An 18114-nucleotide genomic window follows, 5' to 3' on the forward strand; every position below is an offset into this window, starting at 1 on the left:
CTTTATTTATATAGAGCACACAGATTACACAGCGCTGCACAAAGCATGTCAAATCAGTCCCTGTCCCCATGGGGCTCACAATCTAAACAACCTAACAGTATGTTTTTAGAATGTGGGAGCAAACCGTAGGACCCGGAGGAAACCCACGCAAACACGGAGAGAACATACAAACTCCTTGCAGATGTTGACCTGGGTGGGATTTGAACCGAGGACCCCAGCGCTGCAAGGCAGAAGTGCTACCCACTCAGCCACCGTTCCATGTAGGGAGAAAGAGGATAGTTACTATGGTGTTTATTATAAATAGGGATAGCAGGTAATCCGGTTTCCTTAAATCTGAAGCAACATGGAGAACATAATACAGCAGTACTGAGCAGCCCGGCTGTGACTGCTGCAATTGTGGATATAATTTTATCAGGGTCTCCATATGTATCTGAATCACAGTTCTCCCATACGCATCTATGAAGAGCATGTAATCTGATCCTTCAGTAACCTGAAGTACCATCTCCTTTTACATGATGGATTGACTAGAGTTTATCGTCACTTAATAGTGAGAAGTCAAACACCCTGATATGTAGAAAAATGAACATTTTTCTGTTATAAAATATAAATCTGCTCCATCTTATAAGTTTATGCCCACAACCTTTTGTCCCCGATTCAGATTTTCTCTTATGTGATATAGTAAAAGAAAGGCATATCGGTCAGCCCCATAAATGGCATATACCCAACTCTAACAACCTCCAGCAAAGCCCAAATACAATTTATTTTTTTCATCGTATTACAGGTTCAGTCTCAGCTTCTATGTTAGAGTTGCACAATAAAAGACCTCTGAGTAATGAAGGATGATGAAGGATTAGACGGGACTTTCCTAGAGAGGAAAGAACTGCATATTTCTAAAAGAAAGTCCAAGTTGTGTACTTATTCAGTGCGCCCATGGGGGCATGTAACTGGTTACACAGGGAACAAGCTACATACAGCACCAGACATAGATGCAATGTTAAAGAAAACAAATACACCCAGAAATAGGCAATAGACTGGGTCAAAACTTTCCCTTATACTCATATACAGGCGGTCCCCTACTTAAGAACACCCAACTCACAGACGAACCCTAGTTACAAACGGACCTCTGGATGTCGGTAATTTACTGTACTTTAGCCCAAGGCTACAATGATCAGCTTTAACAGTTATCACAGGTGTCTGTAATTAGTTTTATTGGTAATCCTGATTCTTATGACAATCCAACATTTTTAAAATCCAATTGTCACAGAGACCAAAAAAATTCTGGCTGTTCTTACAATTATAAAATATACAGTTCCGACTTACATACAAATTCAACAAACCTACAGAACCTATCATGTATGTAACCCAGGGACTGCCTGTATTGTACCTCTTGTCTACATTTGCAAGGCAGATAACTTCAAGCTATTGCTCAAATGTAATCATCCAGTTTAGGCAGCTCAAAACGTTCTTCCAACGGGAGGACCGAACGCTCCAAAAAAGGTGTGCACCAATAAGAGACTTTTTATAGGCATATTAAAAGGAAATGTCAAACTAATAAAAGTAGGGTCTCAAAGATCGCCTTAAGAGGGGTTTGCCCATGAAATAAAATTTCTCTAATTGTATTCCCTAGTGATGTTTACACACAAAAAAAAATCATTTGAACCCCCTTATTTTACTCCGTTTTATTACAATTTTAGCTCCTATCACTCATTGATGGCTAGTGTAAGATTCCAGAGTGTGAGCGGGGACTCTCTAATAGACCCTTCATGATTCATCTGTGCTATGGGATGCTGTGTTCTGACAATGTGCTTAGATTAACAGGGTACAGGGTTTATCTACACTGTCATTTAGCTTCTGAATACTCTACTAGTATCCGAAACACAGAAAAAGATAGATGAGAGGTGATGAGATCCATAAGATGGATATAACACACAATGACACACTCAGCTCTGCTAACTCACCTACAACACGGAGTCAGCTCTGCTATATGCCTCCCCTTGCCATTGATAAAGGCCTTATCTTGAGTAAGTCTCTGCACACGGGTGCTTGCTGGCAGGAAGTGCCTGTGTCTGAGCTGGCCTTGTAATGCAGGGGGGGGGAGGAGGCAGAGAGCACAGCAGTGTACAGACATGAGAAGCTATTCATGAGAAGAATCCCACCATAGTCAGAAGATTTACAATCCTAATTCCAACCTGTCTCTATCAGTCCCGGTGTATACAATTTTGATTGTTGTCCCTGGTTCTATCCGTAAAATGTTGTATTTTTGTTAAACCTTTGGTAAAGTGCTATGGAATTTGATGGCGCTATATAAAGATTATTATTATTTTTAGAAATAATTGCTATTAAATTAGAAAATGTGTTATTTTGTTAGCCTAAATGTATTTAAGAATCTCGTCTTCATGGGTATAACCCTTTTAAGAGGGGTTTTGAAGTTAAATAGAAGTACAACATGTAAGGGGGAAAAAAAATAAATAAAAAAAATTCACCCAAAAATATAAAGATTGCCTTTGTACAAGTTGCAGCGCCCCCTGGTTTTAAAATTGATTTCTTCTCCAAACATTCACCTAATGTGTCCAGCGCTGGTCACAGATGATGCCTCTAGCCCCATAATAGCGCCATATATTAGAGTCTTTAGTTCACATGTTTATCTATGTATCAGGAAGTTTCCTGTTAGGGTGTACACAGACTGATAACAATAAAACAAGACTGACATCTTAGCAGCACTATTTCACTATCTGCTCTGGTTGTGCTTTATCTCAATGAACATCTGCTCTGGAGGCCCCTCCGTACTGAGTGGGATCCTTAGTGAAGGGGGTGACACCCACCTCCCACATCCTCCATATTTGAGGTTAGGTCTTACATAGTTTCGGCTTATGCCTTAACTTACTGGAAACTCTAATTACTGCTCCTCATATACGGATCCATTTTTTAATCACTGGCCACATGTTTGACTGAACATACAGATGATAAATCTCCCCCCCCCCCCCCCCCACGTTATACCGAGACAGACCGGAACTATTGGAACTTCCCACTGAAGTTACATTACAGTATCGGTCACACTGGAAACCTTGGGTTAAAGAAAGCCGCAGCCTCTCTATACTATAGTATATGGAGAAGTGGAATACTTGAAACTAGCACTGACTTCTGTTTCCCACCTCTCAAGGACCCTGTGAACGCAGACAATGGTCATCAGGACCTGCTTTTGTACATTTATTATATTCTACTATAATATAGCAATCATTCACAAGTGGTGAGCTAGGATTCATACTGGCCATATATAGCGATCGTATACTGTATAGGCACATATTCAGACACATAGGCAGAGCAATCATATATAGTTGGGAGTGGGATATAAAGCCAATACAAGTGCTTTTACTCCATTTTACTCCAGTCCAGAAGTGAGCACCCGATAACGCCCCCCCCCCCCCAATGAATGGAGCAGCAAGTCGCCAATGTATGACAAGAGAAGATAAAGGGAACCAGTCATGGGGATTTGAGGCACTAAACCACCAACAGGTCCTTACAGACCAGTGGTTTAGTGTCCCAAATCACCAAAAACCACCACAACAACATATTTAAACTCACCTCGTCCCTCAATCCCTTTGGCGGATGCGGGATGGAACAAGTGAAGCTGGCGTAGTACACCCCTGCTGCACTGAGCAAGCACTGTAGGTATAGCGCATGTGCGGTGAAGCCGGGGTGTTATTGTGGCTTCACTTACCGCATCGCGAGAGGAGGCATCGGATCTTCTAAAGAGAGTCCGATGTGCCTCATCGGACTCACATCAGGGAGAGTATAAAAGCTAAATTGTTTGGCACGTAAAGACTTAAAGGGCATCTAATACCAGGATGAAAAAGATTGTATGCAAATGAGCCTAAGGGGCTCCAGGCTACATTAACACCTTTGCATACAGTCCTTCATCCCTTTAAGAAAGGTTGACTTGAGACGCTAAACCACATGTCTATAAGAACTTCTTTAACGGGGTTGAAAAACATGTCTGCTCTCTCCCAAACACAGCACCAGCCCTGACCATGGTTTGTGCTGGTATTGCATCTCAGCCATATAAAAATAAATGGAGCTTAGCTGCAATACACACACTACCCATGGTCAGGAGAGGTGCTGTTTTTTTTGGAAGGAAGCAACCCTGTTGTTTTTGCGATTCCAGTACTGAGTGGAGGGAACATCATTATCCAGAGCTTGTAGGACTCCTTCCTATTGGTGGGAGTCCCAGTATTTGGACCTCCACATACCTAGTGCAATAAATTCCTCCCGGATCAACAATTTGTATTTATTGCAGTTAATAGATAACATCAGCTGCTTCTTGTATTGTTAGGCACAAAGACTACAGAGGGCACGACCTGGTCAATAAACATCTGTTGTAAAGCCCTTCAATTTTCAGGGTAAAAAAGATAAAGTGTCCAGATGAGCTGCAAAGGCGTGTGGCAGGGTCCTGATAATTGAGAATGAAAGCCTTGGCCCGGTTTACAACCCCTCACCCTGGCCCACTCCCATTGAAATGCTAATTGAACAGAATGGCAGACTGATCCCCAAATACAGAAGACGCTTGTGTTCTCTGCAGACAGATGGTCGGGTCACTGCATCGCCTCGGGGTCACCATAAGGATCAGTCACATTCTCTAATACAGTTTTGTAGACTGTGCCTCATGTGTACTGTCCATCAGGAGGAAACTCTAGTAGCCTGCGGGTCAGGAGTATGGACATCCTATAGGACAGGCAGAAGCTAGAGAGGCGAGGTCTACAGGTCTATTCTCATCTATAAGTAGTAGATATATAACCTACTTCATTATGAATCGCTCGTCTATTATGGAAAAAAAAAAGGAGCGGAAAGTGTTAAAATACACAAAAAAAAGTTATGACTATAATAAAGGGAGTAACATTGAAGGTTACTTCTCAAGGACAACACAATGAAAATATAGCACCTGATGCTACGTAAATAAGGGACAACAGGTTTTACCAGCCGCGTGCTTATCCCCGACACTCCTTACAAGAGTGTGTACCTAGTATGAGTAGTCAGCTCCTCAGCCTGGTGTCTAATAGTCTCTAATTATAACCAAACCTTCCCCAAATGTAGCTAACATTTGTTGTTGGACCACCTACACAGGATATATAGGAGAATACATGGGGAAAGGGTTTTATTAGGACAGACTGACAGCAGTATGGAGACTGGGTGGGGGTAACATGTAACAGGTCCAAATTGATTCCAACCAAAGCAGAAACCAGCACCAAAGAGGTTTAGGGGTGTACTTGGACTTAAAGGAAATGCATCATTAAAAATGACAAACATATAAGGTTAAGAAATACTATGTAATTTTTAGAATTTTCCGTGTTCTCCACAATATATCTTATATATAGAACATAACATCCCAATCACTTGGCAGCCCCATTATCCCAATACCAAGGCCAGGCCCATTCCAGGTTTGTTCTGACACAGCAACCAAATTTTTCAACGCCTCTAAAAAGGGGTGTACTCAGGGGGTCCCCCCTTTAGTGTGTGAATAAGTTCAAAACCCTCTACACGAAATTAAGGAAGCCTTTGGTGCGGATATACTGTACAGCAGGGTAACTCCAGGTTTCAGTAGGCCCCTGGGCAGCAGAGCCTCAGTGGGCCCCTTTGCAGTGAACCTACGTGGCGGCATTAAAAATTCAGAAACTAAAACAGTCTCCTGTTTCCTAAAATGTTCCCTAGTTTATCAGCCCAAACAGCCCCCCATGGTTATTTGATATAAAGCCCCATCACCTCCATGGATTCCTTATGTACAGCCTTATGTAGGCCCCCACAGCAGCTCTGGGCCCAGGAGCTTGCCCAGCATGCCCTGTGCTGGCGCCGGCCCTGCTGTACAGCACACTGATTTGGGTTAAGACTATAATATAGAGATAATATATAACTTACAATCAATTTTAAGGATGGATTAGACAAGCTGCTTGGTTAACCAGGGCCTGTATACGTCACTTATGGCCCTTGCATTCCCATATACACACACACTTTATGCGTTATAGTAACATATACTGAACTGAAAAAGGACACTTTTGGCCTTACTCAGCCCTTTCTATATATATGCCAAGACTGTTTCCCAGAATCCATTACTAAAGTGATGGGAATACGCTGCCGCTTGTAAACAGGATACAAGTCGGGTGACATCCTCACCGTCCCCCAGACACTAAACTTATTGTCAATTACAGCTCATCTAATAGGGTCAACCCTGCCAAAAGGTTAGAGTTGGCAGTCAGATTAAAGCCGACAATGACGTTATCTATTGTATGAGGTTTACAACTTCCTCATAGCGTAGGTAGCAGAAGACATATTTGATAAGTTAGTAATCCTGGTTAAAAAAAAAACTTTTTCACTCCAAGATACACATAAACAGCAGCACAAGTATCCAGCAGCAGCTGTGTCAGACAGACAAGCTGTGGGATAGTATCCTATACCCGTCTGCATTTTACAAGGTATCTAATTCAGACTCTTTAGCATAATTTTGAAAGTTGATGTTAGAAGAACTGAAGCCACAGATAACAAACATAAGAAGATGACCACAGTCACAGTGCTTGGCTCTATGAGAAAGTGTCCCTGGTATATCATGAAGGATTTTGAGGGTAGATTTCCTTTAAAGGGAACCCGTCAGCAATTTTGATCATACAAATCTACAGACAATGTTTGGTAAAGGTATTAGAGATCTGCGTCATCATCCCTTTGTGTATGTTGTTAGACATATGAAAAAATGCAGTTGTATTCCAGTACTGTAGCTGGACTTGGGGCATTGCGCTATGCTGTGAGTTCTCTGTACTGAAACTGCTTCCCAGATCCTTCTGCTGTGAGCTGCAGCTTATGATTGATAAGTAGAGACATCACTCACAGCAGAGGAAACAGGCTGCCGGTGTACAAAATCCAGCTACTTTCCTGGAACATAAATGCATTTTTCGCACTTCAACAAAACTAACAACAAACATGGTATGGTTACACAGATCTCCCCTGCTCTGGGTGCTGTTCTACTCAAACAAGAGCAAGGGTCTGTGGAGAGGTTTAAGTGCAATTCTCCAAGTCCAGGTACAATCCTGGAATAAAAATACAATTTTTACAGTCCTGCTGCAAAAAAAAAAAAAAAAAAAAAAAAGGCACAATGATAAAAACCTATTTTTACAATGCCTAACACTACGTGCATGATCATAACAACTGCTTGACTCCCTTTCAATGAATACTTAAGTAAAGCTAATGCGATAACGTAGATAAAAATGCATTAGTGAAACACCTGAAGGGGTGGTTAATGACATAAGCATGACAGGAATTATCATGTACATGGTCATAAAATAGTAATCTTTGCCATAAAGGACAAAGTTCTGCCATCAATCCTGTCAATGATCTGAGGATGTTCTTACCTGAACTGAAGCTATATGGCAGGCAGGAGAGCAGCAGTACCAGTAATCCACTTCTTCTAGAGGACCACACTTCACACCACTGGTAACTCCCAGGGATTTTGGACCACATTTTACAGCCTCAGGATAGTTATAAGCCAGGGGAGAGGTGAGACAACCAGCGACTGGTCTGAAGAAAGACAAAAAGGAGAAAAAAAAAATTCTCAATGCACGTTGGAAAAAAAAAAAAACATAAAAGCAGAAGTCCAGCGTTGCTTCATTTGCATTGTGTGTAAAAGCCAGTGTCACCGAGACATTACTGTGTGCAATGACCCTTAGCTATGCAGCAGCAGCGTCTTCCAGACGTCCTCTCATCGCTGTGCTGTAAGTCAGGCTGCCTGCACAGGATGGCAACGTGGGCGCATTGTATCATCTCTATAGCACGAGCCGCTGCACATCCACAGAGCTAGACTATAGTAACGTATATAGTCAGACACAAGCGCTCCCTGGGGTCAGGGAATCCAAAATGCTGCTTTTAAAAAGGGAAGTCTTTGTGAATAACCTCATTAAAAGCAGGGAAGACAAGTCACTTAGCGCCCAGCGGAGATGATCTCATGCACCTTAGTTGGAGAGGAGGATACGCATGTTACTCATCCATACGGATTGTCGTTATTAACAGGGCATGTCCTCTGCACACAGTTTATATATATAGATACAATTATTTATAGATACATTTCATCACTGATCTTGAACAATGGATACGTTATAGGCCGTATTTTAGTCCACAGTTGCACATACAGATCAATTATTTGATCATTTTTTTGTACATGCTCAGCGTATACATTTAGACCGACATATACTGCCAGACGGAAGCACTGTTTTTGCCTTCGCCTGGACACACAATGGAAAAACGCAGCTCGATCCTTTCTGAGTACACTCGGGCTATCAAAGTCTATGGGGAGGTGGATACAGCAGTGCTACATCCCCCACTCAGGGAGGTTCCCCAGTGATGCTACGGACCATATAAGGATCTGGAGACACCCTAAACATTGGCAGCGAATCACGGGCTGCTGCCGATGTTCACTATCCCCCCGAATCCAGTTGGAAGGAGGAGCCACCAAGGCGACATATCCCAGTGTAAAAGCACACAGAGATAAATCTGTTGTTTGGACACGACCAGAATCATCCCGACGTGTCCTTACAATGCATCGCAAAAAACATGATGTGAATAAAGCCCAACAGGATATCAAGCTCCCGAAACTTTTCCACTCAGCAGCAACCTGGTGGACATTATACAGCAGTGGATTAAACACTGAAGTCAGACTATGTCTAGGTTTCTCATCTCAGTAGAGCCATTGATTTTCGATGACTAAAAGACTAGCACGCGGTTGCTAATTGTTTGGTCTGTCTTCTATTAATTATTGTTGAACTAAGATGTGGGCAAAGTCCATTTTACTACATTTACCAACCAGATATTATGTGTACAGTATTTCCCACACAGTAGTTCGCATTGATGTGCGGCTTGTGCTGAGGCCAGCGATTGACCTGCCCACAAATAGCGCCAAATAGACTTAAGCAGGGGCAGCAGAGATAACCGGATACCTATAGTCAAAGTAGATTGGCAAGTCCAGCTGCATTCAAGCTGGGTGTCTCCTTTTGGTACAGTATCCACCAACATCACAATACCAACACAAAAACAAAAAAATAAAAAAAATCTATAAAATGCAAACCTAACGTGCATGTCACAGTATCACATTTTCGCTCCCCTTTATAACTACGGTACTTTCTGGAGTGGTCCAACCGGCTTCTTGTGTCTTCTGGGATATTCTCTAAACCTGCCGGACAAGCTGTATGCATGAAGCAGCCCCCCCCCCCCCCCTCCTCAAGGTAGAGATCCTGGAAATCAGCTTCCAGACCAAGTTTTAACATGCGATTCATTATAAATATGAGAACTACCTGTTCTATGCGATACAAGCGCCTTAAGCTAAGAGCCAAGTAATACGAGGCAGCAATGAATGTCACTGGAGGTCTCTGACATATCAGAGTACAAGCCGGGGGCAGAGGCAGAGACATAGAAGTGAAGGGTGGATTTTTTCGTTCTCCATTGTTCTCTAGTAACCACTGTGGTCATATTTGCTCTGTGAGATGTGGTCATGTTTTCGTGACACATGGAGCACGGCGATATTATTTGCTACCTGGTATATGCACATGTTCACATGCAGGTAGGGTAAATGTGATCAATATGATCTCCACCCATTAAACAGGTTTTTTAAGGGTTTCTATCAACTACTCTGTGCAGGAAATGGAATGAAATTCAATCATCCCCACTCCAAATCCATCATTCATTTACTTCCTGCAGATTACTTGTATTTGCAACGTGACAACGACACTTATTCACTGGCCTCAGCAGTAATTCTGGCACATAACCACTGAGACCAGTGACTCCCATACAGGGAGACCACTAGATGGAAGGGGGGGGGGGTATAATTTTTGTTTACATCCAATTTCCTGTTCATGCCGAGCGTTTGTAAACACAAGAAAACCCCTTTAAATCTTTTGATCCAACAATTTCAGAGCCGTCTCCTACCGTGAGTAACAAATAATGACCAATGACTACTAATCCTGCTTATCCTCTAATGTCCCATAAATCCTTATTATACTGCAGACTTTCTTCATCAGCAAGATCACTTACCTGCAGGATGAGCTAGATATAAATTATCTCCAAAAATAGGCCCTAGCATTTTTCAGCGTAGAGCAGAAATACACGTGGTTACAAAGGGCTATAGTGTCTAAACTGTGGCACCTAGAAAACAGAAGTGGTTTCATTTTAAAGATGAGAATCCCTCCTTCAATATCACACAAGAAGAGTGTTTTGGCATAAAGCTCCTAGAAACACAAACCTTATGCAATACTAAAGGGGAGATTTTACTCTTCAAAATGACACCAGAACCTATGCTACAGAAGTAATAGCCATTTAAGATTTACAGAAATTCACAAAGGTATTCAGTGTTGGGTCGCTGGGATGATGTTTCTGGTGACACGATTATATTTGAATAAATGTTGATATTTTTTTTCCCCCCAAGGATCCCACTAGTATAAGTGTCTTATTTTCAGAGACACAGGAGTAGCATACATTTTGAGTTTGTTGCTATCAGAGACTAGATAAATAATGGCATTCTGAGGGAAATGTGAACCATTGTCTCCATATGCAATGAATTATTATTGGAAACAGCTGCATCTATGGTAGTTATCTGTAAGGGTTAATGGAACTACCAGCTGATCCTTCATCCAAGGCATTCCATAGGATATAATATATATACACACAAACAGGAGCTTCCGAGAGCGCAGACACTTCCCACAGAAGCCATGTCTTCATCCCTCTCCAATAACTAGCTGGAGGTCTGCCTTACAGAAACGCTTCTTCCTTTTAGGGAGTTTGCTTCTATGTAAAAATAGGACAGGAAAGCAGAAAGTAAATACAAAGCTCGAAATATCTGGGAACCAAATTCAGACAGAACTCAAGATCCAGGAGGAATGAGTCACTGTAACGCAGCGTTTATCCCATCAATGCGTCCCATCAAATGCCAAGTATTATGACGAATGGCAACGAATGCTGTGAAGCGACAAAGAATATTCACATAAAGGTTTCTCCTTGCTGTAAAGATGTTGCGTTTTCGAGATTCTCATTTGCACGACACCCGCTGGAGTACTAACAGTCTCAGCATTGTCAAATGTTACCCAACGTAACCCCACAGCTGCACTCTAATACCTTCAGGACGATGTGACGTCATTGTACTCATGGATGGCTGACGTGGTGCTGCCCGATACATTGTATAGCAAGTTATACATTTAATAACAATTGCATTCTGATGGGCCGAGAAACAAGCAGCAATTATAATAAAAGTGTGACTAGAGTACGGCAACGAGATTGGGGATAGGGGACGATATGAATCATGATCATCTATATAGGGCTGCAGAATGAGTTGGAAGTAATGGGAAATACATAGATCAGTGAGCGCTGATATACAAGTTAATGAACAGGTCACTCGTGGACTGTACACCTTCAAGAGTGGTCAGCTAGAAGCCTGGTCTACAGGTCAGCTCTTCCTACACCTTGGTATGTAAGGAGAACTCTTTATTTCCTGACCCTTGTCAAAAGCCTCTCACTCAAACAAACCAGTTCCCTACACTGTACTGATGAGATGCAAACACATCCAAACAGCGCTGTCTACATTTGGGAATCTGTTCATTCTGAAATAGATATACTGGTTTGGTTTTAAGCCTGCATCATGTCTTTAGGCTTCCTGAAAGTCATGCTTGATGGGAACTGTCTCACAAAGTACATAAATAAAACTTTTTTGCATATTTTCCCAGAATCCCTGGTGGAGCATCAATGGCCATCAGTCTCTACACGCCTACAAGGAGGCTATAATGGTCAAAGTCTCCTTAAGGAGAACTCTTACTTCCAAAACCCTCTTCCTCTTTGTTACAGCAGAGACTCTTGGTATACGATCAAGTGGTGGGCGTCATCCTCCAGCTGCCGAATGCAGACAGCAACGAGACACTGCCGACATCACATGGTGTCAACTATAGCCAAGGATTTTATGACCAACCAACATTTCTTCATAGAGGTGGAGGGTATATGTGGATGAGATAAATTCAATTCAACAGAAGAGACACTGGTGTATGGAGACTTATTGCTCATGCAATGCTTCATGGGAAGAAAAGTATACATACATCTCCAACTAGTGACCAGCCAAATTAAAGACACCCGTCTGTGTTTTGGCTATTATATGCCTAATAATGTTCTCTATATAATTCTGTGTCACTTCTAAGTTGTGCCTAGTACTGTCCATACAGCCATCTATTAACTGATGAGGGTCAAGAACAGTCCTGACTACGACTACAGTATAACATTTCATATGCGTCAAGTGTCTGTAAACAAAACACATTTTTATAGGTCTATAGGAATCCATATGTGGATGGATTTAATTGATTTGCCAAGGATAAGTTCACACAACATTGAGTCAACTACTCAGAGAGGACTATCCTATACCTGAAAGCGTCCGTCCCTAATGCTCTTTAATAAGGTTGACTGACAGATAAAAAAAATCACTTTCTGTCTCTGTAACATCCTCCTCTTCAAGTTGCCCATTGTTGCCTCCACTAATTCAAGTTTTCACCCCATCCTGCTTCCTGCATTATGTTTACAAGCGCCCCCTTATCTCACACAAAAACTCCCTTATCCTATATAAAGTCACTTTTTCCCCCAGAGCTTCCTGCCCTCCGAAGTGAAACAAGGAAGTCAAGTCTTGTGTTTGGTTACAAAAGTATTGAGAAGTTGTTTTACGAGATTCTATTTTGAGGATGTTCTCACGGTTAAAAGGGACGGCTGCTAAAATGACATTAAGGAATCTCTACTTGCACGGTTCCCTTTAAACGCTGAGCTTTATTGTAAGCCTGCCATTAGCGACCTCCTAGAAAAGCCAGGCAGATAATGTTATCCTTGTTCTTCAAGGTGGAAGCAGTTTCGTTTTTTGCAGTTACCACCTTGATCCCGGCACATAACATACAACATGGCGGGAGCAGATTACCTGTTAACACAGGAGATCAATGCAGAGATATGACAAGGGCTTCAATACCAGAGGGCAGCGCAAGGAGAACCATAAACCGCTGCCTTCTAGTCGCTTTATTGCCCCTGATTATTTTACTACTGCCAAAAGGTGAGAGTCAATAAAAAAAAGGAGGCTTTGTAGCCCACCCATACAGAGGGAGAGTCTCTTAATCAGGATACTCACTGATAACCCCAGGACATGTAGCTTTCATCTCTGGAGGTGCTTTACAACACTTAGTTTTGGCAACAAGATAATCCCCTTTAAATTTGTCATTTTGTTTCTATAAAAATATATTTAAAAAAATTGGAAAAAGACTGGAACTTTGGGCAAATTTTTAAATATCTTGTATACATGCGACTGCTCTGGTTATTGCAACCATAAGACCACAAGGTCCAGTGCTACACGTGGCTCGAGCTCCACTCACCAGTCAATCTCCATGCGGAAACCTAAAAAAGTTAATATTTTATGTATTTGAAAGTTACTTTAATTGACACTAAATTCTGATAAAACTTGCTGCATTACTGCCACTTGTGTAGGATCTACTGTCTCTGCATTCACAGTGGATTTCCTTCTAGATTTCAGTATAGACTTAATCCACGTCCCATAAGTAGTTATCACAACCACCCCTTTATAGGACAAACATGGCTCCAGGGGAACTTGCAATATTTTATAATCTCCACCGTGATGTAGATGGCAGGGACATCCAAGCAGAAGTCTCTGCCATAGAAAGGTCTTCCCCTCTAATACAACCAGGAACCTATAAATACAGCAGGGGTTTGCCATCAATGCAGTTTTAGTTGATGAATACACACGTAATTTTTTTTACCATAAGATAACAGATGGATCAGTCGCTCACTGAACATAAATGCGTAATGTAGTTGATGTCAACGGAGGAAATAAAGCGCGCTCTGCTTCAGTAAGTGACATACCCATCACCGTACATGCCAGAGAGTACAAGTCACACAGTGGAAAGAATACAGCACCGACGCAGACTGCCAAGCACCGGCATTACACTGTGCCCCATGGGCAGAGCATGGCCCGCTGCCATGGGAGAGGGTATAGCAGGGTATACAAAAAAAAAAAAAAACAGGATGGCAAACCGGCTACAGTACAGGAGGCTCCAGTAACATAAAATACAGACAGATGCAGACAGTGGGACAATATAGTTAGGAAGTCCTATTTGTTGAACACAATAGGACTCATTCACTAAGGGTCGCGGATCGTGCTTTTGTCAGACTGTTCGTCTTTTTCGTGTTTGCGCAGCTTTGACAGGTATTTAACAAGTGTCTGCACTTGGATTGTGTCTCACATGATCGGTTTTTGGCGCAGCTGCGCTGACTTCCATGCCACACAAATCGGGCGGCGTGCTGTCAGACGATCCGACTGAGTGCGAAGGGTTAACTTTCAAATTGTGTAGCAAGACAATGCACTTACATGCACCAGGAAGAAGAAGGGGAACTCTGTCGGACCTGAGCGGGGAAGCCACACATGCAGGATATCGTAGTGAATCGCAGCACAGTGCATTATCATTTGACAATGGACTTTCGATGAGCTCCATCGGACGGGTGAGTAAATGTGCCCCAATGTGCCATCCCCTGATGAGTTGTGCGGAACTACTGGCCGATTCAGCACTCAGTGACTGAAGTCCAGCACAGACGACATGAAGAAGGGACTTCATAAGAAGTGCTGGGAAACTGTCCTGTCTGCAAGAACTGCACAACCCGATGCAGATGATGACCTAGCCCACTTTGCACCCCCATTTTTCTCCTGCTCAGGGACTCTGGAGGCCTTACGTCTGTGTTGGAACGACGCTGCACATGTCCACAGAAAAGGCTCCGAGTGCCCCTACTGACCCACGTGCCACAGGTTCACCAAAACTGGTGTAGAGAATAAAAGTATGAACTTCATCTTGTATGTCACTATTGCATTATAGGCTCTTATGGATACGCAGCACTACAGGTTCTCATTACTTCTGTATACTATACCAATGTAGTCAGTACAGGTCTCATTACTCTCCCCTATAGGTACTCATGTAAAGCTCCTTGTTCCCTTATAGGACAGTGGACTCCTCACATGACAGATAACGTCAGGGCCTAACTGGCTCCACTGTCTGTAATGTGCTGTGCCTGTTTTCCTTTATTTTCCTAAAAAATGTGCCATGTTGTCCACAATTTCTAAAAGTATCAGCAGCAAAATGTAGACCACAACCCACTATATAACCGGTGTGTAAATTATTTAAGCAGTTATGACCATTGCTGTCTGTATGACTGGCAGTGTAGCCTCTTACTGTAAATATAGACACAACATATAGATAAGGACAGGATCACATTTTGTATATAGATCGTACAGACAAAAAGTGCCTTACAGGACCAAGTCAATGGACACGTATGTAACACGAGCCTACAGCAAACGGTATACTGATACCATCTGTAATAAGAGCCTACAGAGGAACGTATACAGACACCACAGTAAATAAGACCCGACAGCAGAGATAATACAAGAATACTAAGAGCCTATAGGTATGGTATACAGGGCATAAGGGGGACAAGAGACATCTGTAGTCCAGGTATACTACACATAGCCTAAAGAGAAATACTACATACAGAGGCGGCCCCCTGCGCCCGCACCGTACATACAGAGGGGGCCCCCTGCGCCCGCACCGTACATACAGAGGCGGCCCCCTGCGCCCGCACCGTACATACAGAGGCGGCCCCCTGCGCCCGCACCGTACATACAGAGGCGGCCCCCTGCGCCCGCACCGTACATACAGAGGCGGCCCCCTGCGCCCGCACCGTACATACAGAGGCGGCCCCCTGCGCCCGCACCGTACATACAGAGGCGCCCCCCTGCGCCCGCACCGTACATACAGAGGCGCCCCCCTGCGCCCGCACCGTACATACAGAGGCGCCCCCCTGCGCCCGCACCGTACATACAGAGGCGCCCCCCTGCGCCCGCACCGTACATACAGAGGCGCCCCCCTGCGCCCGCACCGTACATACAGAGGCGGCCCCCTGTATACGCACAATATATATAGGAGGCAGCTCCCTGTATACGCACAATATATATAGGAGGCAGCTCCCTGTATACGCACAATATATATAGGAGGCAGCTCCCTGTATACGCACAATATATATAGGAGGCAGCTCCCTGTATACGCACAATATATATAGGAGGCAGCTCCCTGTATACGCACAATATATATAGGAGGCAGCTCCCTGTATACACACTATATATAGGAGGCAGCTCCCTGTATACACACTATATATAGGAGGCAGCTCCCTGTATACACACTATATATAGGAGGCAGCTCCCTGTATACGCACAATATATATAGGAGGCAGCTCCCTGTATACGCACAATATATATAGGAGGCAGCTCCCTGTATACGCACAATATATATAGGAGGCAGCTCCCTGTATACACACTATATATAGGAGGCAGCTCCCTGTATACACACTATATATAGGAGGCAGCTCCCTGTATACACACTATATATAGGAGGCAGCTCCCTGTATACACACTATATATAGGAGGCAGCTCTCTGTATACACACTATATATAGGAGGCAGCTCTCTGTATACACACTATATATAGGAGGCAGCTCCCTGTATACACACTATATATAGGAGGCAGTCCCCTGTATACACATTATATATAGAGGCAGCTCCCTGTATACACACTATATATAGAGGCAGCTCCCTGTATACACACTATATATAGAGGCAGCCCCCTGTATAGACATTATATATAGAGGCAGCTCCCTGTATAGACATTATATATAGAGGCAGCTCCCTGTATACACACTATATATAGAGGCAGCTCCCTGTATACACACTATATATAGAGGCAGCCCCCTGTATAGACATTATATATAGAGGCAGCCCCCTGTATAGACATTATATATAGAGGCAGCTCCCTGTATAGACATTATATATAGAGGCAGCTCCCTGTATACACACTATATATAGAGGCAGCTCCCTGTATACACATTATATATACAGGCAGCTCCCTGTATAGACATTATATATAGAGGCAGCTCCCTGTATAGACACTGTTGCACAGTCCTTGCAGTGCTGCAGTAGACACTACATCTGGATACAATGTCCGGCACTCACCGGCTGCTCCCGGCCCCTGCGCCTCGGTGTCACAGTGCTGGCCCCAGTCACAGTGTCGCCAGTCTCCGGTCTGTGCCGCGGTTGTTCCGTCTTGTTCTCCTCCCGGAAATGACGGCCGCAGCGGTGGAGGAGGAGGAGGAGGAGGAGGCGGGGCTCTAGTGCGCGCTCCTCCTCCTGACGTCCATGGCTGGGAGCAGCAGAGAGGACTATTGTGTCACCACAGCATGGCGGCCATGTTCTCTTTTGTGTATACTCCGTCACTGGGCTGCCGGAGCAGGGGAGGGGCGGGGCTACAAAGGGAGGTGTGGTGTCGTAGTCGGCACGTGATCCAGAGCGGTCACGTGATCCTACAGAACAGCTGTGCACAACTGCAGACATTTGTGGTTGCTCGTGTTAAGCTCTCTCCATCTCCCACAATAAATAGTGATCCATGGTACACTAGAAAGAGGTGGCGCTCTATACAGAGGTGGTGTACTATACAGAGGTGGTGTACTATACAGAGGTGGTGTACTATACAGAGGTGGTGCTCTATACAGAGGTGGTGTACTATACAGAGGAGGTGTACTATACAGAGGTGGTGCTCTATACAGAGGTGGTGTACTATACAGAGGTGGTGCTCTATACAGAGGTGGTGCTCTATACAGAGGTGGTGTACTATACAGAGGAGGTGTACTATACAGAGGTGGTGTACTATACAGAGGTGGTGCTCTATACAGAGGTGGTGCTCTATACAGAGGTGGTGTACTATACAGAGGAGGTGTACTATACAGAGGTGGTGCTCTATACAGAGGTGGTGTACTATACAGAGGAGGTGTACTATACAGAGGTGGTGCTCTATACAGAGGTGGTGTACTATACAGAGGTGGTGCTCTATACAGAGGTGGTGCTCTATACAGAGGTGGTGTACTATACAGAGGTGGTGCTCTATACAGAGGTGGTGTACTATACAGAGGAGGTGTACTCAGGGCCGGTTCTAGACAAAGTGGGGCCCTGGGCAAAACTAAAAGTGGGGCCCCAAAA

At 43.7% G+C, this 18114-nt stretch overlaps 1 protein-coding gene across 1 annotated transcript in view; it reads right to left on the minus strand.

Annotated features, from left to right (window-relative positions):
- The window catches only part of SUSD6 (sushi domain containing 6), a 32394-nt gene extending 15099 nt beyond the window's left edge, over nt 1-17295 (minus strand). Inside the window, exons 1-2 of the mRNA XM_072115479.1 lie at nt 17095-17295; nt 7389-7554 (exon numbers count right to left, since the gene is read on the minus strand). Of these exons, the coding sequence (XP_071971580.1) occupies nt 7389-7497 (109 nt within the window). The 5' untranslated portion in view covers nt 7498-7554; nt 17095-17295. The remainder of the gene's footprint in view (nt 1-7388; nt 7555-17094) is intronic.
- Between the last annotated feature and the right edge of the window lie 819 nt (nt 17296-18114).

Source organism: Engystomops pustulosus, chromosome 7, assembly GCF_040894005.1.
Source record: "Engystomops pustulosus chromosome 7, aEngPut4.maternal, whole genome shotgun sequence".
Lineage (NCBI taxonomy): Eukaryota > Metazoa > Chordata > Amphibia > Anura > Leptodactylidae > Engystomops > Engystomops pustulosus.